The 26,044-nt window shown below is 40.6% G+C and overlaps 3 protein-coding genes across 6 annotated transcripts; 2 read left to right on the top strand and 1 right to left on the bottom strand.

Annotated features, from left to right (window-relative positions):
- The first annotated feature begins 1,381 nt into the window (after positions 1 to 1,381).
- LOC115694415 (uncharacterized) lies at positions 1,382 to 3,327 on the top strand. The gene is made up of 2 exons (XM_030621545.2): positions 1,382 to 2,018; positions 2,240 to 3,327. The coding sequence occupies exons 1-2, from the start codon at positions 1,521 to 1,523 to the stop codon at positions 2,957 to 2,959; spliced, it is 1,218 nt and encodes a 405-aa protein (XP_030477405.1). The 5' UTR covers positions 1,382 to 1,520; the 3' UTR covers positions 2,960 to 3,327.
- Positions 3,328 to 4,378: 1,051 nt separating this feature from the next.
- Positions 4,379 to 9,403, bottom strand: LOC115694406 (translocase of chloroplast 90, chloroplastic). 4 transcript variants are annotated; one of them, XM_030621531.2, is made up of 3 exons: positions 9,389 to 9,403; positions 8,653 to 8,781; positions 4,379 to 7,037 (listed from the first exon to the last, which is right to left on the bottom strand). In XM_030621531.2, the coding sequence occupies exons 2-3, from the start codon at positions 8,774 to 8,776 to the stop codon at positions 4,765 to 4,767; spliced, it is 2,397 nt and encodes a 798-aa protein (XP_030477391.2). In that variant the 5' UTR covers positions 8,777 to 8,781; positions 9,389 to 9,403; the 3' UTR covers positions 4,379 to 4,764. The 4 variants fall into 4 exon arrangements, with proteins under 4 accessions (XP_030477391.2, XP_030477389.2, XP_056176857.1 ...); XM_030621529.2 differs by lacking the exon at positions 9,389 to 9,403 and adding an exon at positions 9,016 to 9,382; XM_056320882.1 differs by lacking the exon at positions 9,389 to 9,403 and adding an exon at positions 9,100 to 9,382 and having other exon boundaries at positions 8,653 to 8,777.
- Positions 9,404 to 10,713: 1,310 nt separating this feature from the next.
- On the top strand, positions 10,714 to 15,214 carry LOC115694409 (thiamine-repressible mitochondrial transport protein THI74-like). Its single transcript, XM_056321014.1, has 9 exons — positions 10,714 to 10,876; positions 12,632 to 12,717; positions 12,881 to 13,282; positions 13,672 to 13,889; positions 14,194 to 14,258; positions 14,357 to 14,458; positions 14,636 to 14,753; positions 14,836 to 14,971; positions 15,054 to 15,214. The coding sequence occupies exons 2-9, from the start codon at positions 12,637 to 12,639 to the stop codon at positions 15,117 to 15,119; spliced, it is 1,188 nt and encodes a 395-aa protein (XP_056176989.1). The 5' UTR covers positions 10,714 to 10,876; positions 12,632 to 12,636; the 3' UTR covers positions 15,120 to 15,214.
- The last annotated feature ends 10,830 nt before the right edge of the window (positions 15,215 to 26,044 follow it).

The raw sequence follows: 26,044 nt of genomic DNA, 5'->3' as shown, positions 1-26,044 counted from the left end.
AGACTTACGTAATCCTCTTGGGCAAGGCAACATCCAGTCGGTCGCCTCTCGTCTTCTTTTACTAATTTTCCAGATGAATGTCTGGGTTTGACCACGTAACCTGCGAGGAAAGATTAGGTTTCGGTAGACCAGCAGCATTCTTGTTTTTGTTCAGGAGCCAATGAAGAGCAATCATACTTGCCCTGAATTTGGAGGGCTCAGGGCTATATGATTTGGCCCTCAAAATTTGATTAATTGGATACTTGTCTTTCCTTCTCCTTTATAGTTTATTTATAGTTCACATTTGGACCTTTCATTTGGGTCAAGATCAGTGAGTTTTTATCTTTTATTGTTCAATTGAATTCTTTGGGGGGAACAGGAGAATCAAATGGTAATAGGAAAAATTGTCCAAAAAGTCGTAAATTTATTGCACTTTTGCCAAGTCAGTCCTAAACTTTTCAATTTTGCCAATTGACCCATTAACCTATTGCATTTTTGCCAATTCAGCCTTAGATTTAAGATTTTTTGGACAACTTCTCAATGAAAATGAATCAGATAAGGGAGGAGGAAAATGGCTATTTTATATCTTGCCCAAATTTTTTTTTTGGTCGAACTTGCCCAGTTTCATTTGCAACTCAAATTTGCTGCGTTACAATAGTGTCATATTCAAGATCCGTATCCCCTCCTATCCACTTGCATTAATGCCCAAACCCAATGGTCACATCCTACCTACAAATCTTTATATGAACATGTGAATGGAATGGGTTCATCTGGCCAATCACGTGGCATTCGTAAAAACACCTAATTTACGCTCCTGTCCTTTTTAGTTTTGCCTGATTTACATTCAGTTATCCAAAGAAGAATGGAAACATTCCATCTTGTTGAAACTGAAGCGCATAAATGTGAAAGAAGTACATATGCCGTTAGACATACATCGAAAGGCTCCCATGCCATCAAAAGATACCAATTGTTGAATATAGATAATTATGAGGATGGAATTATCAGTAATCTCGACTTACAAGGTGATCTCACCTCTCAGCTATCCCCAAGATGACTTTCACCGGACCTCATGCTATGATTGCCAAAGAGTGCGCGACCCTCGCCTCTGTCCTCTTTCTTTGCAGTCGACACCGCGCCGCGCCTCGACATATCGCGATTCGATTGCCGAGGGGCTCGATCGCAAAATCCAATGCCAAATTACACAACAGCAACTTCTCAGAGGACCGAAAATAAAATATACCATAAGAGAAAACAAGCGGCTGCGTCCGCGCATGGCGATTTGCCAAGCCCTGCGCGCGCGCGCGTACACCCGTTGACTGGTCGTTGAGCCCCCCACGGTTGTCTCCTGCCCGAAATTACCAAATCGCCCTCCGCGCTAACCTCGTTACTTCCTCACGCTTCAAGAACACACCACGCCGCCGCCGCCACCTTCACCTTGTCCGAACACACGTTTTCTCTTCCTCTCTCTCGTATTCAATTCGCAGTCACCGAAATCTTGTTCTCCGGCGCCTTCCCCCCGCCGCCGCCGCCGCCGGACGGCCATGGAAGACCCCAACGATCCGGCGCCGCCGGGCGTCCTCAGCGTCCTCGAGGCCCTCAGGAAGGCCTCCCACGACCTCCACTTCGACCCCAAGTCCGCCGCCGCCCCGGCCGGCTCGCCCGACTCCGCCTCCCCCGCCGCCGCCGTCAAGGCCCTCCTCGAGCTGGAGACGGAGTCCGACAGCCTCCTCTCCAGGGACCCCAACCTCTCCGCCCTGTCCCGCCACCTCTCCGCCCTCAGGTCCCTCGTCTCCACCCTCCAGGAGTGCCGCGGCCGCTACGGCCTCGGCTCGTTCCTGGCCCGCCGGGTCTCCGCCCACTCCATCTCCCGCGTCGCCGAGTCGATCGAGTCCGAAATCCAGGCCTGGATTGACCGCGAGACCGTCGAGAAGCTGGTGGCGGGCCTCCGGGAGAAGGGGTGCGGGGACGAGGAGGAGCTGGTGAAGCTGCTGAGTCAGCTCGAGGCCCGAGTGTTGCGAGGGTTCGAGAGGGACTTGCAGGTACGGTGCCATGAGTTCGTGTCGCGCGTCAGTTTCAGTTTACCGAAGTAGTTCAATGCGCCGACAGATTGTTTTTTCTACCAAAACTCGTCTGATCTTTCTGGTTTCGAATCAGCCGTGTTCTTGGCGTAATGGGTTCGAATTTTTGTCGATCAATTCGTATTGTATTCCGAGTCTTTTTCTCTTGCGCCGAAGGGAGTTGACGGCCATGTTTCTTGCAGGACTTGTTGCTGAAGTCGAAGCTCTTTGGGTCGCTGGAGACAACTCTGTGTAATCAGAATTGCTCGAAAAGGGTCAGAGAGCACGTCGGTTTCACGATCGCGGCTCTGATCCGGTTCAACAAGGACGTTTTCGTGGGCCAAGTGCTCATGGGGGCGACCATCCGCGCATTGATCACCATGGCCTCTGCGCACTCCCTGAAGGTGCTCTGTTCACTCATCAGATCGATCAAGTCCCCGCTCGTCGACGAGATCCAATCGAATGGCCAAATACCGAAAATCATAAATTTCCTCAACCATGAGGACCTGCAGGTCAAGGTGGTGGCCATGGACTGCATTCTCGAGATTGGGTACTTTGGGCGGAAGGAGGCGATCGAGGCCATGATCGAAGAAGGAATAGTTAAGAAGCTTGTGGAGTTGCAGAGATTGGAGTTGGGCGGCGATTTGATCGATTTGGGAAGGTTCGAGCAGAGCGAGGTTGAGACCGACAGCATGACCAATGCAGGCAAGAGCAAGAGCAAGAGCAGGAGGTTCTTGGAGAGCCACCCGTTTGCGAGCTGCGTGGCGAGGTTTGCGATTCAGCTCGAGGTCGGAGAAGGGCTGAGGCAGAGAGAGAAGAGGGAATTCAAGCAGGAGATACTGGTGAGAGTCAGGGAGGTGTCGGCGAACGATGCTGAGGCTGCCACCATTGTTGCTGAGGTCTTGTGGGGCTCCTCACCTTGAGGGAAAAAAACATGAGGAGTTGGTCAGAAACACAACACAGGACGAGGTGTACGTGATTCCAGGCTTAGTGGGGGTTATTGCTGTTGTCTAGTTTTTTCCTGGCCGGGTATTCGATCCCGGGTTCTTCGCCGCCGCCGCCACAACCCCCACATCTCCGAGCCGCATGGCTGCAGCGGCGGCGGCAATGTTGTAATTAATGTATGTGGGTTGAGGTGATGTATAGGGCAAAGGAAATAGTTCAGTGGATTCAATCTTTTAGTTGAAAATTCAATAATGGGGAAAGCCAAGATTGATTTTTTAATTCAGAAGCAGTGAAATCTACTGTTTCAGCATCTGATGTATAAATGAAATGCCATAAATTTGCGATCTTTGAGGGGATCAGGTTCGGGAAATGATTGTTTAGGTGGGGTGAGATCGTGGGGTTCTTTGAAAACGTTAAAGTGGCGTAGAGCCCAGGATGCTGAGGGGAATCGGCTCTTAGAATATGCTGCTGGAGTTGGGCGAGAGAATCTAATCTGAGGTCATGCTGGTCGTAGGTTTTGTCTCGAACAAACAGCAAGTTGTCTGTTTCCAATAGAAGGAAAAAACAGCAGTTCGTGGGCAGTTTCATAGCAAAAGAATGTCCACTTATCAACCTCTCCTTAATCAGGGATTTTTCGAATCCGATTGTAATTTTTAGGAGATGATTATGATTAATCAAATGTGTTTTAAGTAACTTTTGTTAAGTTTATCAGTAACTTCCTGAATGTGTCAGTGAATAAGGGGTTTTTAGACTAGTCCTATGAGAATTTGAAAAATTCACGAGCTAAAATCGCAATTTCTAAAGGTGATGGATTTGCACCAAGTAATATCTCGCACCACAAAACGTATGCATCCATAGCATATATGTCTAGATTATGCCAGTTCTCTTCGGCTTGTTTCGTTTTTCAAGTAAGTTGATCAATAGAAGCTTGAAACCCATTTATAATCCATTTAATACCCATATCATGTTTAAACCCATTTACTAAATATAACTAATCTATATAACAACTCATCCCATCATATATTGATTAAGAAATGAATTTATGACCCATTTTAATAAGTTTAGTTTCCGTGCCATCTCTACGGCAAAATACTAAAACCATGTGTCAATCACTTCTCCATCACACAGGCTGTAGTCAAAATAGCCGCCAATTACATGATGCTAAGTAGATTCCCTGCCGTGTGCATCCACGAAGATGCTTTCTTCTACACCTGATCCAGCCAATTATCAATCGGTCCAGAAAGCAGCCGCTTCAAGTTTTTCCTGTGATGGATGTGAGGATCCCAGCACCTGCCTATGAGCTTAGTGTATATAAAGGATATCTCTGTTTTTCATTTTGAATGATACTAAAGAGATTCTGAGTCACATAAAGGACTTGAACAAGTGAAACACACAAATTAGTCATCTAAGATTGCTATGCTATAACTCTGCAAGAAATTTAGTTTGTACATTACATTTCCCGCCAGAAAATCTTGCTACCATTCGCTGTACAGTTGTGGGTAAAGACATCCATACTGAAGTTACCAAGTGGCAACCGCAATAATTCAAGTGACATGCAGTAATGATGATGTCATACTCCGAAAAAAATTGACCCACAGTACTCGAAGACACTGCCATGGGTTGCATCCACAAAATGCTGGGGGAAGAGGGCCTGTAACAGCTCCTATAACCCGCCAACATTTAACCTTCTCCTGTGTGAGGCAAAACAAAGATTGTTCAATAACTGCATTATTATACCTTGCACTGTGGATCAGAAAAACGCCACATGCCAAGTGATGCATTCTCATCCACTCTCTAATGTTCCTGCGCTGGCGTTTTCAGGGATCTTTCTACGGAAAAGGCCCCTAACAATCGACACCAGCGCGATCAATGCAATCTCCATGTGCTCCGAGCTACTTGTTTTCAGAGAAAGCTGTCCCATTTTCCGGCTATTTAGATTCCCGTTGATCAAAACTTTGGTATCTCGGCTCAAACGGAACTCAGACTGCAAACCACCACTCAACACCATCTCCTTGTCAAAAGAAAGGACCGTCATTGACAGACTTATGCTATCTGTCCTCACGGGGTAGTCCCTCCCTCTAACTGTAGCTTCAAAGCTGCCGCCATATGCTACTTGTTCGGCACCCCCTAATCGACCAGCATTCACTACAAGTTTGACTCTCCGGCCAATGTGCATAGTGTCTTCAATCTTGGCACCGGTATAGCACTTGTCCCCAAAACGTGTCAAAGAGACTCCACATTCAGTAATGTTATGCTTCAGCTTACTCAGCTTTGTATTGCTGTGCACGGTATATATCAGATCTTTCCCAGCAGATTGAACATCTAGACCTAAAGAGTAAGAAGGTCCACTAGTGGCCTTGTACACCGCAGAACACTCGGAGTGGATACTGAAATCATTCTTTTCCTTGCTCATCTGCCCCGTGACTAAGGCAAATACATTGCTTTTAGTTTCAATTGACGTCTCCAGATTAATTCCGTCGAAACCTACATCGTGGTCCCAACCATGGGTGTCTAAAACAGGTCTGACAAGGAGCTGTTCCCCAGTGACAAGGCCACGATACCTATGTAGTGGGCAGTCTGAGTCGAAACTCGGAGGTACGGCCATATCTGGTAACAAAAAAGGCTCGGAAGGTGTTTCCTGGTTGTCAGAACTGTCGCTGCAGTCTGAACTCTCCTTTTGCAAATGCTTATCCTCTCTGACCTCTCTCTGGTGCCGCAACTCTTCTCTCAACTGTTTCTTCATATAGAGCGTCTCTCTATAGTCCAACTCATCAAGATAATCCTTCTTCTGCGATTTGGTCAACTTCTCAAACTGGGATCTCGATAAAATTTTTATGGGAGGTAATTGATCATATTCGTCTTCTCCCTCTGTGTCTGAAAGTATGTTATCACCAATCTCGTAGTCAGCACCACCAGTACTAGGTGGAGGACGATGTCGCAGAAGGGAGGAAAGAAGGTGAGGCAGAGAAGGCTGCCTCTTAGCATTTGGTGGTCCCAGAGCAATGCTGTCTCTAAATTCCAGAAATTTGTTAGCATCACCGAGAACTTTCATACATACGCATAGTAGCAAAAAATGAGATTTCCAAACCTGTCCATTTGGAAGCACTTTTTCTCCCAAGAAATTCTTTCTGCACTGGGAATGATTCTCTACTAACAGTACAGGATTCTCGATTTTTGAATCCGAGACAACCAGATGAATGTAGCTTTGAATCAAATTGGCGCATTGACTAACATATGATTCATACACGACAGGATAACCATTTGGTCCTTCTGGGAGGGAACAGGAAGCATGTGTCAAAACAAGGATTGTGTTGAACCAAATTGCATTGCCAAAAACTTCGTTAAGAAGCTTCAGTAGAGGGAAGTCACTATAATTCATGTTGATAAGATCGAGGCGTTCAAAAAGCAAAACAACATCTGGTGGTGACTTTCTGATATACTTCTTCACAGAGAGCAAAATCTTCCTATTTCTTTTCATGTTCACAGTAGAAGAAGGAAAAAGACCAGGAGTATCAACAAAAGTTATTTTCATCCCACTGACAGTTCCAGTAACCTCTCGAATGGAATCCGTGGCTGGTTGAAATGCATTAGTGACTGCCTTCGTCTGATCAAAAATCGAGTTTATTGTTGCACTCTTGCCAACTCCAGTCCTTCCCAGGACAAGTACCTTAAATGAAAAATCTAATTCAGGCACACCAGCAGCCTCTTCCTGTGCTGCTTGCGCTCTAGCCTTATCATGCCTATGCTTCAACACTTTTGGATCTGCTTCCCCTGATTGAATCAAGGTCGCTAATTGAACCCGATACAAGACCTTCGCCGCCAAAAGGTTGTCCTGCGGATGCCCAAGCCGTTGGAGAATCCGCAAAAACTTAATCTGGAGATCATTGATCTTAGACATAGGATCTGACTTTCCTCTATCGGAGCTAGAGTGAGATTGGGAACAGTTTTCAACCAGACCTTGCTGTTGAGAGGGATAATGCTGACTCTCTAGAGTTCCATTAATGGAAGCTGATTGATCAATAGAAGCTTGTGACACTTCCCGACAATCTGCAGGGGCTGAGAAGTATAGAAAGTGAGACAAGTCTTGTTTTCCCCTTTCATAAAGAAAAAAATCAAGTCCAACCAACAGTATGCTATTTCTTCACAAGAAAGGCACTTGCTAGCAGCCTGCTACTCAAAAAACAAATGTTTAACGATGCTGTGGTCAACAATCTGGATCTAATCATACTGTCACCCTCACAGATGCTTGACATGAAAATGAACAGTAAGAAGGTAACACATGAAAGAACAAAAGGTGTACTTATTAACTTCCAGTACTATTATCAGTTCCCATATCACAGTGGAAACTGGAAATGGAAAAGTAGTCTACTACCAAAACAAACAAATATCTAACCTGTCAAAGACCGCCACTTAGAAATAGGCCTAATTCCCTAAAAAACTCCCAATTTTAGGTCTAGTCCCAATTCTAACCCCAACTTTTTTTTGTCTCGGAAATAAACCTCAAACTTTATGTCCAGTCCCAAATTTATCCCGAACTTTTTTTTGTCTCAGAAAAACCCCAAACTTTAAATCCAATCCCAAATCCACCCCAAATTTTGTTTAAACTGACTTTCAATATATTCTCAAATCTCCCCTCGTGGTCTAGTCCCAACTTGATATGGCGTTTCCACGTCAACAAGGTGACATGGAAAATTATCCCCAAAATGAAACTGTCCGGTTTAGGATATGAAAATTAGGGACGACTAATGGCGACAGAGGGCTAATGGGGGGCAAATTTGGGACTAGAGTAAAAATTGGTGATTTTTCTCTTAGACAAAAAAAAAGTTATGGGTAAATTTGGGACTAGACCTAAAGTTGGGGGTTTTTTCTTAGAAAAAGAAAAGTTCGGGGCAGAATTGGGACTAGACAATAAAATTGGGGGTTTGTTAGAGAATTAAGCCCTAAAAAATATCAACTCTGGGAGAGTGTTATCAGGACTACACTTAGAACAAGAGATGGGCAGGCCGGACACTGATATGCACATCATATAATGCCACAATACAAACACGATCACATGCTTCCATCTACCCCACCTAGTATTGAAGAAAGCCGTACTAATGTTGTAGTCCCTCCATTCCTACAATGATTATATCATGTCAAGCGCTCATCACTAAAAATCTTACTTTATAGCGTTTACTTCTAGAATTGCACAAGCTCCTTATATCACATAAGAACTGTTTTTCCCTTCCCTTTGGTTTTTCCTCTCAATCCACTTTGTTACCACAATAGCTCACTCAGTTCATGATGAAAAATTCAAAATCTCTTTGGGTAGGTCATGTAAAGTTCGATATCTATCTACAATTCAAACTAAGAGCAGAAAATAAAGATGGACATTAACCACTCCACTAAAGTGAAAATGCAAGAAATCAGTTTTTAGACTCTCCTCAATGACCAGTGCTTGACATAATAATTTGGTTCTTGCCAGATTGTTCAGAGAACGAGGAACCTATGTTCCAACTAATATACTCAAACATGCTATGAAATTAAATTGAAGCATAATCCAATGGGTGTGTTGCTATGTGCAAAAATTACAAGAGAGCTGGACTATCTTTCTTCTTTCCTTTTGAGCAGTCCCAACAATTGTTTAAGTACCGATTTCCATGCCTGGGACGATAAATTGACAGTTCAATACCTTGTTCATGAAGCCCCTCATTAGGTGCCTCGAGGAAAAAGCTGTTGCTACCAGACAATGGCCTTGATGAGGACAATGAATTGGTCAACAACTGCGAAAAAACCCAATCCCTTACAGTCTTCATCCTTGCTGCAGTGAATTAAAATGAAAAGCAACCAAAAGTCAATAATTTGACTGCACACAAGGAGCTGATAATGGAAAGCATATTGATGCAGAATTTGTCAAAAGGCAAGAAACTAATCACCAGCAAACAACGAAAAATATAGAAAAACCCATTTACGAAAATCAAGCAAACTCCATATTCACAACCAAGCAACCCGCACTAACATAAAAAGAAACACCGCACGATTAGAGAGGCGTTACCAATTAGCAAAGATAGAACCAAAGACACGATGAATTCAATCAAAGCACAAGCAACGAAGAGCTTTCTTGCACTCAGCTTCAGACTAAGCAAAATGGTAACTGAAAATTCCTCCCAACAACCCAAAAGGGTACCGGCTTCTCCAATCAAAACCCACAAGCAGCGGACGAATTTCTCGAACCAGCCGGTGAAATCCGACAAGAAAGCCGATTCAATCCGAACCCATTAGAGATCCCAACGTGTTCGGCGAATTGCTTGACCGACCCGATGAAACTCGTCAACAAGAACGAGCGGCGGAGGACTCGAGAGGGAGAAACTCGACCCTCGAGGATCAAGATAAGACCGGGAAAGCCGACAAAGAACACAACAACCCACCAAGGTTCTTCGATTCTGCGCCCTAATGATGCTGTCCCAGCAGCTAATTCGATTTCCGGGAGAAGCGAAAATGGGCAGGAAATGGGGAAAACGACGAAGAAAAATTGAGTCTTGGACGGATTCGCGTTGCTCTCGAGAGCGGGCCCGGTCGGGCCGGGCCCAACTCTTGAGGCCCACAATGAGCGCGAGGAGGTTTTCCTTGATCTTTCATAGGAAAATGATACAAATAGTCCCCAAGACTTTGATTTAATATGCAATGTGGTTTCTGAACTTTTAATTTGTTCAATGTCATTTTTGAACTTTTGGTACATGTTCAATTTAGCCCCAGAACTATATGAAAATGTTCAATGTAGTCCCCAGGGGACTACATTAAACATGTACCAAAAGTTTAGGGGCCACATTGAACAAATTAAAAGTTCATAGACTAAATTGCACATTGGATTAAAATTCGAGGACTTTTTGTGTTATTATCCCATCTTTTATAGATAATCGAGGGTCAAAAGCCGGCTACCGCCATGAGATAGATTCGCACTATCCACGATCGATCCACGATCGAGTTGCGACATACTCAGTTTGTACTCTCAATCGGCGACAATTTCGTCGAAAATGACTAGAATTAAGTTGATCTACATGTCTCAAAGTAGTAGCTCGTTGAAGTTCAGATCGATCGCGAACACTAGGGTGGTAAAAAATAGGTCACAAACTCATAATTAACCCAAAATTATGGAAATGGTTCATAAATGGACCAATTTAAAATTAATATATATAGGTTGTAATTAAAATGCTTATGATAAACATGTTTAAATAGGTTTTAAAACGAGCCCATTTTCTTTAAGGTTAATACCGTGAAAAATCCAAAACTGGTATGCTTGTAATAAATTTATCCAAAACTAATTTTTTGATCACGAAAAATCCAAACTGGTACATTTGTGATAATTTTACCATCTGTTAGTTTTCGTTAAATTTTACCGTTAAATTTCTGAGTTGAATGACACGTGTCAGTTGACGCGTGGACCAGTTTGGGGTTTTACCCTCCGTTTGTCACAGGTGTACCATTTTGTGGTTTCTCGTGATATTAATCCAATTTAACAGAGGGTAAATTTGTCACAAATGTACCAGCTTTGGATTTTTGGTGATAATTAAATTAGATAAATCTGTCACAGTTGTATCAGTTTGGAGTTTTTTTATGATAAAAGAATTAATTTGAAATAAATTTATCACGTACCTACTAATTTGAGATTTTTTTGTGGGATTATCTTTTCCTCACTTTACAACTTACGAGTACGCTTTCCGGTCATAACAAATTTGGCTACTGCGCGCTCTTACCTCGAAGGCCGCTTTCGACCCAAAAATTGTAAAAAAAACGAAGACCCACTTAGTTTGTGGAGTGTGCTTGCGTTGACACTATTCTTTGCCACCTTCGTGCAACTCTCAACAAGCAGAGCGACGCAGCACCACCGCAGCTTGTCGTCTGTCGCCGGACCTCAGGTACCCGGCAACCCGATCGTGTCTCTCTCTCTCTTTTTCTCGTGCGCTATCTCGTCGTTCTCTCTCTATTATGTCTAGCGTGGGCGAGTTGGCCGGTCCTCTCTGTTTTTGTGGAGTGTGTGTAATTTGTGGGAGAGTTGGAAGCTTGGCACGTGAGTGTGTGATTTGTCTCTCTGAGTTTTGAGAGATTATGACTGTGGAACCATGCTTTTTCGCCGGGTTGGTTTCTGAGTCTCCGTGATAGTGTGAAAGTAAAAGGCAAGAAATGAAACAAGTGGTATAGATGAAGCAAAAGGAGCTTCCATGGCTGAATGGAAACTTGTGGCTGTAATTTTGCCCACAATGGGGGCAGGGCACCACCAAAGCCCCAGCCGAGCTGCCCCGTCTCCGGGGCAGGAACAGGGGACGTGATCCCTGTCCTCGCTCCTCCCCATGCTCGTCTCTTGATAGGAAGGTGATTTTCCAGAACAATACACGATCCGTGCTTCGTGAAGATCGATGTTACTAATATGCATCTATTTCAGCTTGTGCATAAGTGGTCATCAGTTAGATGACTAACCCGGAAACTTAGATCTTAATAGTGATATCCTCGCTTTAATTAGCAGTTTGACCCCATTATTCGCTGTTTGTGGTCTATGTAACAGGTTTTCTACTATTAGCCGTTTGTGGTCTCTGAGAAAACTCTGAACAGTGAAACAGATATCTGAGCACTGTTTATTTTTTAGAAACTTGAAACTGTATGGGCTTGTGAAAGATGAAGGATGAGACAAAGGCGATAGGGACTTTAAGTTCACCTCAGTTGGTTTAAAGTGCAAAGGTGGCAGCTGGTGGAAATATTTGAGTGAAGGAGTAACATGATATGCTAAAGTGCTCCTGAGCATGATAATATGCAACTACTTGGGAATGTACACTGATTACACTGTGTTTAATGCACTGTAAAATCACAGTAGATGCTGGCAGTTGCTTTATAGATAACATCCCTTTTTGTATGTGGAATGAAAACGGTTGAATTGTTCAAGTTATGACATCCTAGTCCATCTTGGAATTATCTAGACTTTAGGTTCAAATGGTATAGTTGCTGGCAGGAGTATTGTCTACTGTGGTTTATTCAAAAGCATTTGTGGTTAATCTGGCTTGATGCGGTTCGGTGGGAACGGATGTTAGACTTGTGATCTTGATTCGGCTCGATGCAAGAGATCCAGAATTCAGCATCTTCATGGAGAGCCTCCTTATAGCCTTACAAATCCAAAATCCCTTCCAATAAAAAAAAGCAAAAAATCACAAGCCAGGACAAGAAACACTACCAGTAAAAAGAAAAAGGGAAACAGACAGGAGAGTGAGAACGTGTAATAAGCCTTACCCCAGATATTTCCAACATGATCCTTTTTTTGTTGTAATTATAGAAGTTTGTTCCTCACACAAAGTTTTCGTGACCCTAATGACAGGCACAATAAATTTGAGTCTTGGTTAATTTGGGGAGCAAGCAAGAGAATGGCCAATTCATAAATGGAGAAAAGAGGATTAAGATTATTAGCTTAAAAAGAAAGAGAATAAGGAACAAAAAGATTGCTTCCGTTTACATCAACACACACCAACACACACAATCACAAAGGGGAACGAAGCTCCGTTCACATCAACACACACCAGCGCTTCACTCTCTCTCTCTCGCTCTCCGCTCTTAAACGTTTCATTTTTTTTCGCAAGTTCTGTCTTCTTTGTTCTTCTTTGCTTGTAAACTAACTTCTGTCAAAATAGGCAAAATGAGTTGGAGATACAAAGGTGGGTTGCTTCTCATTATCACTTTTGTGATCATGTGGGTCACTTCTGCAGAAGTCACTCAGGTTAGTCTCTCTCTCTGTGTTTGTGCAAAATTCATTCTTGATGATCCTATTAGGTAGTGATTTAATTTTCTTTCCCTGCTGAGAAAATTTTTTGAATCCGAAGAACATCAGTTCCTCTGTCGCAATAACTTTTACCAGCTTAACATATCAACTTGTGTAACAGGGTGTTTTCGACAAGTATGAGCAGCCATTCACACTGACCTATCTTGGGACTTCGCTCTTGGCGTTCCATCTTCCCATAGCATTCTTGAAGGACTGGTTACTGAAATTCCTAAAATCCCGCACTAGGGAAAGTGGCGATAGTGTGGAGACAGTCGATGCAAGCTGTGCAGGTCCAGATTCTCCTGGCAAAAATAATGGGAAGCAGAGTAATATTGAAATGGTAAATCAAGAAAAGTTGAGTGCGGTGGATTCAACCGGCGATGAAGTTCATTTACTTGAAGAGGGACAGGCCTCTTTTTCAGAAGCAAAAGATGATGACATAGTGGAACAAGAGGAGAAGATGAGCAGCAAGCAATTTCTCAAAGTTGCCTGCACTCTTGCACCTATGTGGTTCGTGTGTGAGGTGAGAGACCATTTTGTTTGAATAAATTACATTCTTTACTGAGACTTTACTTTAAAGTGTTTGATCATTTATCTACTGATACAGAGCATGTGATTTTCACAGCTTCTCAAGTTGGTATAAGTATCATTGTGGGTCTTACAAGAGAAGTACTAATTTACCAATACAAAATCATGTCTTTTCTCAGCATATTTCACATAAAATTGGCACTCATCTATTATCCTCTACTGGAATCAATTGATTGCAATGTCTGGTCTTACTATGATCTTTTTATGATCTGCATCATCTAAAAACCATGACAGTCTTAATGAGCAATATTGGTGAATACCGAGAGGAAATTGCCCTTTCTTTAGATATAGTATAGTGTTGAAGGGCGTTATTATTATTTGCAGTATCTCGTGAATGCCGCACTCGCACGAACAAGCGTTGCCAGCTGCACGATATTGTTATCGACATCAGGACTTTTCACCCTTCTGATTGGTGCAATTCTAGGACAGGACTCCATAAGTGTAGTAAAAGTAATCTCAGTCTTTATCAGTATAGCCGGAGTCGCCATGACTGCACTAGGGAAGACTTCAAGTACCGATCAATCACATTCGAACGCAACTGTGTATGTAGTCTTTGTTTTCCAAATCCATTCAACTTCGTAATTTTTATTTCATTCTACTAGTTTCCTATTAGAGATTGAACATTCTTGTGAGATAGTTCTTCTGGAACTTAAATCAAGGTGATGTAATAACGAAATAAATATGTGTAGTCCTTGCCTATTATCGTGTGCATAAATTGTTCTTTCTCGGGTTCTGCTTTCATTTTACTCTTAATTTGTACTTTGTTAGGCGTATTGGTTGAAGCAACTGACCAGCAACTAATAATGTCTTCTTCTTTTGTGTTCAATCTGTTCCCTTCAACAACAGAACCTACCCTCTTCTAGGGAATCTTCTCGCGATTCTCGCGGCTGCAACTGATGGACTATTTGCTGGTTAGCATTCTCTTTTTCTTCAAAATAAATTTTCTCTTTCAGTTGGAATTTTCATCAGAAACGTAGCAGCTAACGATAATCATGTGAAAAATTTTCAGTGCTTCTCAAGAAGTGCGCTGGAGAGGAAGGAGAAAGGGTGGACATGCAAAAGTTATTTGGTTGTATTGGACTAATCTCGCTTCTCTCATTTTGGTGGCTTGGTAAGAGCAATTCTCTAATTTCAGCTTCCTCATGAGCACAAGTTTCTTCGCATGATGGTGTGCTGATGCATTTAACGATTTTCAAAATCTTGTATAAAATCGGTGGCAATAAAACCGAGTACTTTCTGTTCTTCAACAATGGTGTCTTAACTAATTTTTATGCTTGGATATTTTCAGTTTGGCCTCTCATTGCTTTAGACATAGAGCCCAAATTTGGCTTTCCTCAGTCTGCGGCCGTGGGGGGAGTTGTTCTTGCCAACTGCTTCGTCGGAAATTTCCTCGCTAATTATTTTTGGTTAGTTTAGAGGCTAAACCTTGATGAATGACGATTCCTATCTTCTTGAATCTGATTAATAAGACCTGTCGATTATTAATAGGGCGGTTAGTGTTGTTTGGACCAGTCCTCTGGTGGCATCACTAGGTGTCTCCCTCGAGATACCCGTCGCCATGTTGGAAGACATCCTAATACACGGTCGGCGGTTTTCACTCATTTACATTCTTGGCTCGGTCCAGGTACGATACAGAAAATCACAGGCTCAACAAACTTCGAGCATTGTTTTTCTCGACTAATTTGTTCGTGGCTTCTTACTTGCAGGTATTCCTGGGATTCGTCTTAGCTAACTTGTCGGACTGGTTCTCACCGACATTCCACATGCATTGAAATAATTTTGTACACGTGTGCATATGACTGACCATATGAGATACTCCGGTTCCAGGATAAAGTACAGATAAATCCATTGGTTGTCCATCTTTAAGCATGATCCTTCTTTACTCGATAACTAAATGGTAACGATTTCACGATCAGGTAAACACACAGAACTTAATTGAAGCGGCAAATCAAGTTCTATTTGCCGTGGCGAGCCATTTGACCCATTCCACAATATATGGATTTTAACTTTGAAATCGAAAGGCTGTTAAAACATCTACGTTCAATAACAACGAAAGAAGTCAGGTCGTTTCGGCCTTAGCAGTTGCTGCAGGAGTTGTAGGATGGTTGGGAAGGAAGAATGTCGGATAACAATCGGCTGATGTTATGCAAATGCTTGAAACGCAGCGCCTAGGCATGGAAAATTCTTAATCTTCAGGAGGAGGGAAAATTGCAATCATGGTTGATCTACCTTAAATAAATTGCTTGCAATGCCTTGACGAATCGGGAATCAGATGTATCTACATCCTCAGAACTTTGATTTTTATTTTTTTAATCGGAAAGAGAACTTTGATTAATCTGGCAAACGATGATTGAATAATTGAAGAAATTGAGATTATTCAGGAATGTAGCATTGGATGTTAAGCTCACACGTTGAATTTATATAAAAAAAAATTCTTTACTATTAATCCGAAAGAAAGAAACGAAACAAAACATTTATAAAGAATCTCGTGAATAAAAATAGAATCACGAGAAAAAATGAAGAATTAAGCATATATGATGAATCTTATAATTTTCGGTAACATAAACTAACAAATTTTCCGGATACGGATGGGGTCTGGGACAGGGAGTGTGTCAATGGACGATGGATAATGGCGAAAGAAAGGGTCAAGTGATTAAATTTGGAAAATGAGTAGTCAACTTTAACACAGTAACTCATTGAGCGAATATCGCGAGGATTTTAACCTACTTCCGTATTCAATTATCCGAGAAATTCTATCCATGTTGAATTACTAACCTCATGTTTGAAAATGTTTTTATATCACATGATGCGCCGATGTAGGATAAGTATGAATACCCGTTGCCTTAAAGACGGTAAATGATAAAATGGTCAATTTTTTGAGATTGTTATTACGTTATTAGGTAGATATAGATGTGATGATTTTAAGGTTAGATGTCGGGCTCGGCTTGCTAAGGCCGGACCGGGGTCTATTTTTTGGTTAAGCCCGCCCAATCCCATTAGATCCACTAAGAAACTATTAACATATGAGCCCATTCCAAAATAAAAAATAAAAAATGAGGATTCAAAACTTCAAAATTAGTAGATGAATCCCCCAATATAAGACATAAAAGGCTACTAATTTCTTAATGCCGAGCTCAAAATGCGAAAGCGAAGTATTATTATTTTCTTACTTTGGCAAATTGGCGAAGTAAGAACACATGGAGTCGTATATAATTTTTTCATAACGTTTGCCATGTAAGTAACTTGTTATATGCTTATTAATCGACAATTAATATCTCTTTTTGGGTGCATTCGTTTAGTGGAAAATGAGTGATTTGGAAAATATAATTGCTTGTATCGCTTACAAAAATAAATGAATGGAAATTTTTTTCATCGCTCACGAAAATAGCAAGGTATAGATTGTTATCGATTATGAAAACATTTTCCGTTGACTAATTTTTCTAAATAATATAAGCAATCATTTTTTCGAAAAATATTTTTCAAATCACTCATTTTTCGTGAAACAAATGCACCCTTTATTTGGTCTTAGAATCTGACTGTTTAATCCTTGGTCGGATAATCATTTGGTTCTCCTGGGAGGGAACAGGAAGGATGTGATAACAAGGATTGTGTCTGAACCAAATTGCATTGCCAAAAACTTCGCTAAGAAGCTTCAGAAGAGGGAAGTCACTGTAATTTATGTTGATAAGATCGAGGCGTTGAAAGAACAAAACAATATCTGGTGGTGACTTTCTGATATACTTCTTCACAGAGAGCAAAATCTTCCCGTTTCTTCTCATGTTCACAGTAGAAGGAAAAAGACCAGGAGTATCAACAAAAGTTATTTTCATCCCACTGACAGTGCCAGTAACCTCTCTGATGGAATCCGTGGCTGGTTGAAATGCATTAGTGACTGCCTTTGTCTGATAAAAAATTGAGTTTATTGTTGCACTACCTTAAACGAAAAATCTAATTCAGGCACACCAGCAGCCTCTATCTGTGCTGCTTGTGCTCTTGCCTTACCATGCATACGCTTCAACACTTTCGGATCTGCTTCCCCGGATTGAATCAAGGTTGCTAGTCAAGCCCGATACAAGAACTTTGCCGCCAAAAGGTTGTCCTGTTGATGCCCAAGCCTTTGGAGAATCCGCAAAAACTTGATATGAAGATTGTCGATCTTAGACACAGGATTCGAATTTCCTCTATCAGAGCTAGAGTGAGATTGGGAACAATTTTCGACCAGACCTTGATGTTGAGAGGGATAATGCTGACTCTCTAGTGTTCCATTAGAGGAAGCTGATTGATTAATTGAAGCTTGAGACACTCTTCCTGAGAATCTGCAGGGGCTGAGAAAGCATAAAAAGCAAGATGAGTCTTGATTTCCCCTTTCATGAAGCAAAAAAGTCAAGTTTGGCCATGCTATCTCTTCACAAGAAAGGGCTTGCTAGCAGCCTGCTATTTTTATGATGCTGTGGTCAACATGCTGGATCTAATCCTACCGTAACCCTCACGGATGCTTGACATGAAAATGCGCAGAAAGAAGGTAACCCGTAAGGTGCGCATATTGACTTCCAGTACTTGATTATGAGTTCCATATCACAGTGGAAACTGGGAATGGAGATAGTAAAGTAGTCTACTACAAAAACAAACAAATATCTAACCTGTCGAAGACCGCGACTCAGGAATATCAACTGGGAGAGAGTCATCTACACTCAAAACAAGACATGGGCAAGTATAGATTCTGTTATATACATTCAAAAGATGCCACAATACTTAACACAATCTTATGCTTCAGTCTACCCCACTTAGTATCGAAGAAAGCCGTACTAATCTTGCAGTCCTTCCTTCCTACAATGAGTATATCATGTCAAGTGCACATCACTAGTCCTCTTACTTTATAGCATTTACTTTCGGAATTGCACAAACTCTATATATCACATAATACATGTTTTTCCCTCCCTTTTGGTATTTCGTCTCCATCCACTTTTATACCACGATAGAACACTCCATGACGAAAAATTCAGAAACTCTTTGGGCGGGCCATGTTAAGTTCGATATCTAAATCTACAATTCAAACTAAGGGCAGAAAAGAAGATGGACAACAAGCACTGCACTAAAGTGAAAATGCAAAAATCAGTTTTAGACTCTCTTCAATGCCCAGTGCTTGACATAATAATCCGCTTTTGAGCATATTATTCAGAGAATAAGGAACATATGTTCCAATTAATATAATCAAACAAGCTATGAAAATGAATTCAAGTATAATCTACTCGGTGTTGCTATGTGCAAACATTAAAAGAGAGCTGGACTATCTTTCTTCTTTCCTTTTGGCCAGTCCCAACAGTTATTTAAGTACCAATTTCCATGCCCAGGTCGATAAATTGACAGTTCAATACCTTGTTCATGAAGCCCCTCATTTGTTGCCTCGTTGATAAAGCTGTTTCTAACAGACAATGGCCTTGATGAGGACAATGAATTGGTCAACAACTGCGAAAAAACCCAATCCCTCACACTCTTCATCCTTGCTGCAGTGAATTAAAATGAAAAGCAATAGACAGTCAATACTTTGACTGCATCAGAGGAGCTGATAATGGAAAGCATATTGATGCACAATTTGTCAAAAGGTAAGAAAAAAATCACCAGCAAAAAACCAAAAATATAGAAAAACCCTTTTAGAGAACCAAGCAAACTCCATATCGACAATTAAGCAGAGCACTAACATAAAAAGAAACATTGTATCATTATAGGGGCGTTAACAATTAGCAAAGATAGCCTTACCCAAAAAAAAAAAACAATTAGCAAAGATAGAACCAAAGATGCCATGACTTCAATCAAAGTATAAGCAATGAAGAGCTTTCTTGCACTTAGCTTCAGACTAACCAAATGGTAACTGAAAATCCTCCCAGCAACACAAAGGTACCAGCTTCTCCAATCAAAATCCACAAGCAACCGGAGAATGGGCGATTCTCGAACCAGCTGGTGCAATCCGACAAGAAACTGATTCAATCCGAACCGATTGGCGATCTGAACATGTTCGGCAAATTGATTTAATCGGGGCCTGAGCGGTATCAGTCCGAGTCAGTCCCAACTCTTGAGGCCCACAAAGAGCGGCATCGAAGTTTTGGTCCATGTGATCCAATGTTCGCGTTGGTCCATGTAAAATGGACCTTATTGAAACTCCTAGAATGTGTTGTGAGGGTTGTTCTCAAAGCTTCCCCAATTAAATTTCCTGGAGAGTTATGTAAATAATGTTCTCTATGTAAATTAATTTCTCGAATGAATGCGAGGAGGGTTTTCTTGATCTTGTATAGATATCCGAGGATCAAGAGCTGAAAAATTGGCTACCGCCACAAGATAGATTCGCACTATCCATGATCGAGCTGCAATTACCCCCACGAAGGCATATAAGATGTACTCTATTTGTACTCTCAATTGGTGACAATTTCATCGAAATGACTAGAGTTAAGTCGATCTGCATGTCTCAAAGTAGCCCGTTGAAGATCGGATCAATTGCAACCATTGATAAATACCATGGAGATCTCGGTTTTTGAATTTGCTCGTGTATACCATCGACAAATGCCATGGAGATCTCGGTTTTTGAGTTCTCTTCTATATTTAATGATAGAATTGACGTGTTCAGTCTTAGCGTGCTTCCTAGTTGATGCCGCTGGGTGGGAACGGATGTTTGACTCGTGTTCTTGATCCGGCTTGACGCAAGAGATCCAGAATTCAGCATCTTCATAGAGATCCTCCTTATAGCCTTACAAATCCAAAACACCTTCCAATAAAATAAAGCAAACAATCACAAGCGAGGACAAAAAACACTACTGGTAAAAAGAAAAAGGGAAAGAGACAGGAGGGTGAGAATGCGTAATAAGCCCTACCCCAGATGTTTCCCATATGACCCTTTTTCTGCTGTAATCATATAAGTTTATTCTTCACACCGAAGCTTCGTGACCCTAATGGCAAGTACGATTCATTTTCTTATAGTAAAATAGTTAATTAATATACTAGACAGATGTATGTATAAGAAAATAGGAAATGTGATGGCTATCGAGAAAATCTCATAATATATTTTGAAGTTGATAAAACAATTTATTATTTCTTACAAGCTTGATAAATGAAAGCGTTGTTTATGTCTCAGGTAATATCCGTATATAAGGAACTTAGAAGTACGAAGTGAAAAGATTCGAGATAGCTGGAAGGACCTAAATTATAAGGTGAACAAGTCTAAAAGAATGGGAAGCTCACAAAGACTCGGAGATACCAAAGTGAACTATCTAAAGAATCTACATCACCATTGTACTCGAAGTACCTGATGAGACACAGTTAGATATAATCGAGAAACCTGATATAACTGGAGACCAATATCACCACAACTTTGATATTAGCAGGAGTCTAATATCACTGGGAAACCATATGTAACTGGGGACAACTAATATAAGCAAAGCGACTGCATTACCTTGGACAACAACCCTGTCACGTGCTCATAGAAAAATATCCCAAGATAAGTTATTTCATTTTATTATTTGACAGCTAGTAATCTGGTGCGGATTCTCATTTTAGAAGAAATTGATTGAACATCAGTCTCAAAAACTTTCTACGTGGAAGATTAATTACGAGTGATATCTTAATTGATTGACAATCATTCTGAAGACAAATTGCTTTTCTTAGTTCGACCTACTTTATTATTGGAAACAGAAAATTTGATTGCATGGGCAACCAAATTTACGGGAACTCAAATTGATTGACTTCAACGGCTAAATTAATTTGCTCAACAATTATCCCACGGATAGCTTGGAGATTGATTCTCATCAAGATTATACAACGGGAATATTAGATGCTAAGGAGTATAAAATGATATCAACAAGACGCCGAAAATGACAAGAGATCTAGAGTGACAACCAATCCAAATACAGAGAAAGCTTTACATTCTTATGTTGTCTTTTTGAGCATACTGAATTGGAATCTCTCAAGAAATGCGTCAGTATTATAGTTTATGCTTAGATGTGTGATAGTGAGATCTATCTGCTTGGGTATAAGCCGCACCAGCTTTGGGAAGAAGTGCTTGAGTATAAGCGGCATATACTATTGTAACTACTCAAAGATTGCTAGTGGAATCTAGTTAATAGGCTGCTAGTCTGGGAGAGTGGACGTAAGCTTACACTAAGCTGAACCATTATAAAACTCCGGGGTGCATCGTTCTCTATCTCTTTGCTTATATTCATTATTGTTTGATAGAAGCGCACTGTACTAACCGATATAACATGTTCCTATGTATATCAACGTATTGCTCATATCCAATATTATGTTTAAATCAAACTTGACTCTTTTAATTCCGCAATGTTTTGTCAAGTTTATTGAAATTACCTATTCATCCCTCTTTATCCGATACTGTTAGCCAACGTCAATGGCTAACATATTAGCTAGTGTGAAGAGATATTTGAAGCTCATAATCAACTTGCAAGTCTAGTGAAAAGAATTTTATCAAATCAATAGATAAAAAGTTTATGCAATTGATTGCCTTGGTTTCCAAATAACTTGAAAACTAATTTGTTTGACTTCTCGTTGTTGAAAATTTACCAGTAGTTTTTATGACACGAATTAATAGATATTCCAGCTATACTTATGTATAAATATAATTAGTTAAACTATATTTAATAACACTTGTAATAAATCCAATCATACTACATAAAATTTACATTTTACTAATGATACAACATGTATCATATTAGTTGACAAAGTAGAAATGAATATTCAATTTCTTTTGCAACCTATGTATTAGTATAAAATAATTGTCTGTGATAATAAGCACGATTAATTACTACTTATATCTCCTACATATGAAAAATTTGATACTATTTTGTGCCCTGTTCAAAAAAAAAAAATCTTTGACATTTCGACCAAACGCGACAAAGAAAAACTCAACCTTATTGCCTTAGAGTAGGTTTGATAGCACGAAAAATCTCAAACTGGTACACCTGTGACAAATTTACCATAAACTAATATTGACCATAAAAAACCCCAAACTGATTTACCTGTGATAAATTTATCTCAAACTAAATTTTTGACCTCTAAACCCCAAACTGGTACATTTGTGGCAAATTTACCCTTCGTTAATTTCGTTAAATTAGATTAATAACACGAAAAATCACAAATTGGTATGCCTGTAACAAACGGAGGGTAAAACCCCAAACTGGTACACTCGTCAACTGTCGCGTGTCATCCAACTCAACAATTTGAAGGTAAAATTTAACAGAAACTAACGGAGGGTAAATTTATCACATGTGTACCAGTTTTGGGTTTTTTGTGGTCAAAAAATTAATTAAGGTGAATTTGTCATAAATATATAATTTGGGATTTTTTGTGTTATTAACCCCTTAGAGTATTCTAACGGTGACAAAAGTACCTTAGGGTACACCAAAGGCGACAAATTGAATAGTTTGTCATCTTAAATTACTGTTAACGGCGATGAAACTAACTTTTGTCATTTTAGGTATGCTCAAAGGTGGTGAAAACTTCTCAGGGTAAACCAAAAGCGATAAATGCTAAAGTTTGTCGCCTTAGATCGACCAAAGGAGAAAGACACTCAGTTTGTGGCCTTAGGTCATAGTCGAAGACGACGAACAAAATGATTTTGTCACTTTAGTTCTACCTTAAGGCGATGAAATTTTACTTTTATCACCGTAGGTTCAAAATTTGCCCTCCTAAATGGCGACCAAGTTCGAATTTTGTCGCTTAACCTAACATAAGGCAACAAAACCATGATTTTGTTGTTTAGGTCTAACCTAAGATGACAAAATTTCATATATGTCACCGTTGGTTCAAAATTATCCCACTTTTGATTGAATCAATGGCAACAAAGGTACAAAGTTTGTCATTTTAGTTTGACTTAAGGCAACAAAATTTTGATTGTCACCTTTGATTGATCCTAAGGTGACGAACTTAATGATTTGTCACCGCAACAAACTTAATTATTTGGACGGTAAGAAATGATATCCTTTTTAGGAGCAAGCCACTCAATATACCGGCCATCCGCAACCATCTTATTAAGGTGACGAGAGATAGAGGTTTATCCTTTAAACCCGTCGAAGATAGTCCCCGCAACCGGAGAGTTCAAGCAAACTGGGGCATCTCTGCCTCCATTTTTGATTCATAGTATTTGCTTAGCAGTTGTATAGCTTGCTTTAGCCGGAGTGTTCGGCCTCCTTGTTCCGCCCTTGCGGTTTTTTTCTTTTCTCAATCGTACACCTTGTACCCGTGAGAACACCATCCTTGTTCCCTAGGGTACGAGGTTTTTGAGTACGACGTCCTTTCTTTGTACTTGGTGCGTTAAAAGTATAAATACATCTTACTTTACCAAAAAAAAAAACTTAATGAATTGTCACCTTTGGTTGGACGATAAGGCCACAAATACTGTATTGTGTTGCTCTTGGTAACCTAAGGCGACGGAAGTTAATCTTGTCACCGAAAAATTTGTTGCATTAGGATTTTTTGGTTGTAGTGATTTTACCATGAGCAATGTAATAATATACGCATTCATTTCGTTTCGTTTCATAAATCGAGCGGACACACGCATATGATATGGCAATGTACAATGTATTTCGAAATTGTTCGATCTTCCCTATTATATAGTGGTCAACAAAAGAATGCTACGATTTGATTAAACTTGCTAGTGTTTGGCTTTAGGGTTTGTGTTTTAATAGCAACTACTAAAAAATAATTGGATTCAATGGACCTAACAAAGTTATCTCCTTCTTCTCTCTTATACTTTGTTCTGCTGATGCTGATGCTGATGCTGAGGTACCCAAGGTGAGTTGGCCAGTACTCGATCCAATCTGAGGTATTACTAGTAATCGAATCTACCTCCACAGACACATGCTCCGACAAAACTTGGACAACTTCAGAAAGAAGACATATAGGAAATTGTTTAAGTACATAGGTCAAAGTATAGCCGCGTTCTCTAGGTTTAGGACTCCTATTCAAACACTTGATTATTGAGCAAACTCCTAGAATTAGTTTTCCAATACTTGGGCTTTTGCCAAGACGCAGAGAAATATGCGGGCATCTAATTCTCTAGGTCTGCTTAATGAATTCTTTTTCTTTTTGTATGGCTTAGCATGTGGGGTTGGCATGATCACACTGATCTATAATGTCAAGCACACCGATCAATTATACATATCGCTATCTGGCCAAAAATAAAAGAAGTAAATGTGTCTCTTCAAGCCTTACTGTTGTCAATTTCTTTTTGTCTTTTGTGTTATTTCCGTTTGGTTTAATAATTATCACTCATCTTTTCGCCGGAATTTGTGACAAAAATCAGATAGCAGATTGCTTCCCATTAGGCACATTGACAGAAATTACATAGATAGGCACCTCGATGACCGAGAAAGAAACTGATTGGGTGAATTATGATGATGGGCAACACGGCTTTCAAGATTAGGTCAATGTGAAGGGGGAGAAAATGATGGAAAAAGACCCTCCACAACGAAAAACAAAAGACGATCGGATAAAAACAGGTTAGTGCTCGATTATTATTATTATATCATGCTAATTGCCTTTTGAAGATGCAGTGTGAAAGAAGATGCATGTACGACTCACAGTTGACTCCTGACGGATGCAATGACATAAGGGGGGAGCCGAAACTCGGGCTACTGAATGAGTTCACAACTGTTTTTGACTCGGGGGGTGCTGTACGAGTTGAAACAGCCAAAAAGTTCTTTTGAGACTCCCGTAGGAACAAGGAAAATCCTCCGTCCTACAATTTCCAGATTCTTGTTGGGGTCACATGTTGGTCCCCTCGGCGGGCGTGGCTTCCTCCACTTCTTGTTCTTTTGGTTCTTTCTCTCCCCTTTTCTAACCTCCCATGAAAGACAGAAAAAAAAAAAAATACAATAACTCGTCTGCAGCCGTCCTGAAATTAAATGATATTTGCTAGTAGGAGTAAGAAAAGGATGTCGATTTGCCGGTGGGACTCTATGTTAACAAGTCTTTCGGAGAAATGGACCATGTGAAAAACGAGTCTGGATCATTATAAATGGTATCAAAATAGGAGGAAAAATTACCAAAAAAATCCTAAACCTATTATAATTGTCCCAATTCAATCCTAAATCTTTTTTTGACCAATTGAGTTTTAAACCTTATACAATTATGCCAATTTAGTTCATCCGCCCAATTTTGACTGGCCGGCGATAATGTGGACGCCAAACGTTCCGCACGGCACGAGGCGTCACCGGCGCTGATGTGAGAATTTTTAAATAATATTTTAATATTTTTCTGAATTTTTTATTTATTTATTTTCTTTCTCTTTCTTTTTTTGTTCTTCTTCAATTCCTTCTACCTCTAGTTGGTTGACGACCGGCGACTGGCCAGAGGCGAGGCCGTCGAGGTTGCCTCACTATCTCTGGAGGAGCCCAGATCTGGCAAGGTTCGACCTTGCCTAGCGACAACGAGGTTGGCCTCGCCTAGCCAGGGTGAGGCCAAGCCTCACTAGATCTGGAATGGTTGGGCGAGGTTGGCCTTGCCATTGGCCGGTGAGGTTGACCTCGCCTCTGGTCGGCCTCTCCTCTGGTCAGTTGCCGAGGTCTAGCAATTGGCTGGAGGAAGATGGAAGGAAAGAAGAAAAAAAGAAAGAAAAAAAAGGAAAAAAGAAAATAAAAATAAAAATTCAAAAAATATTAATAAAAATTATTCACTTCAGCGTCAGTGGACGGCTGGT

This window comes from Syzygium oleosum, unplaced genomic scaffold, assembly GCF_021117445.2.
Source record: "Syzygium oleosum isolate NSW1041296 unplaced genomic scaffold, Sole_v2.1 Sole_v2.21, whole genome shotgun sequence".
In the NCBI taxonomy this organism is placed as follows: domain Eukaryota; kingdom Viridiplantae; phylum Streptophyta; class Magnoliopsida; order Myrtales; family Myrtaceae; genus Syzygium; species Syzygium oleosum.
The sequence above is the reverse complement of the archived record's forward strand: the minus strand, read 5'-3'. Positions and strand labels throughout refer to the sequence as shown.

What these genes read in the sequence shown, in the direction of transcription:
- LOC115694406 (XM_030621531.2), bottom strand. Translation starts at nt 8,776, where the DNA reads ATGAAGACTGTAAGGGATTGGGTTTTTTCGCAGTTGTTGACCAATTCA. An exon ending in TGAGGGGCTTCATGAACAAG is followed by an intron (nt 7,038 to 8,652) that starts GTATTGAACTGT and finishes TATACTTCTCAG; the next exon opens with CCCCTGCAGATTGTCGGGAA.
- LOC115694409 (XM_056321014.1), top strand. Translation starts at nt 12,637, where the DNA reads ATGAGTTGGAGATACAAAGGTGGGTTGCTTCTCATTATCACTTTTGTG. An exon ending in TCACATTCGAACGCAACTGT is followed by an intron (nt 13,890 to 14,193) that starts GTATGTAGTCTT and finishes CTTCAACAACAG; the next exon opens with AACCTACCCTCTTCTAGGGA. An exon ending in TTCCTCGCTAATTATTTTTG is followed by an intron (nt 14,754 to 14,835) that starts GTTAGTTTAGAG and finishes GATTATTAATAG; the next exon opens with GGCGGTTAGTGTTGTTTGGA.
- LOC115694415 (XM_030621545.2), top strand. Translation starts at nt 1,521, where the DNA reads ATGGAAGACCCCAACGATCCGGCGCCGCCGGGCGTCCTCAGCGTCCTC. An exon ending in GGTTCGAGAGGGACTTGCAG is followed by an intron (nt 2,019 to 2,239) that starts GTACGGTGCCAT and finishes TGTTTCTTGCAG; the next exon opens with GACTTGTTGCTGAAGTCGAA.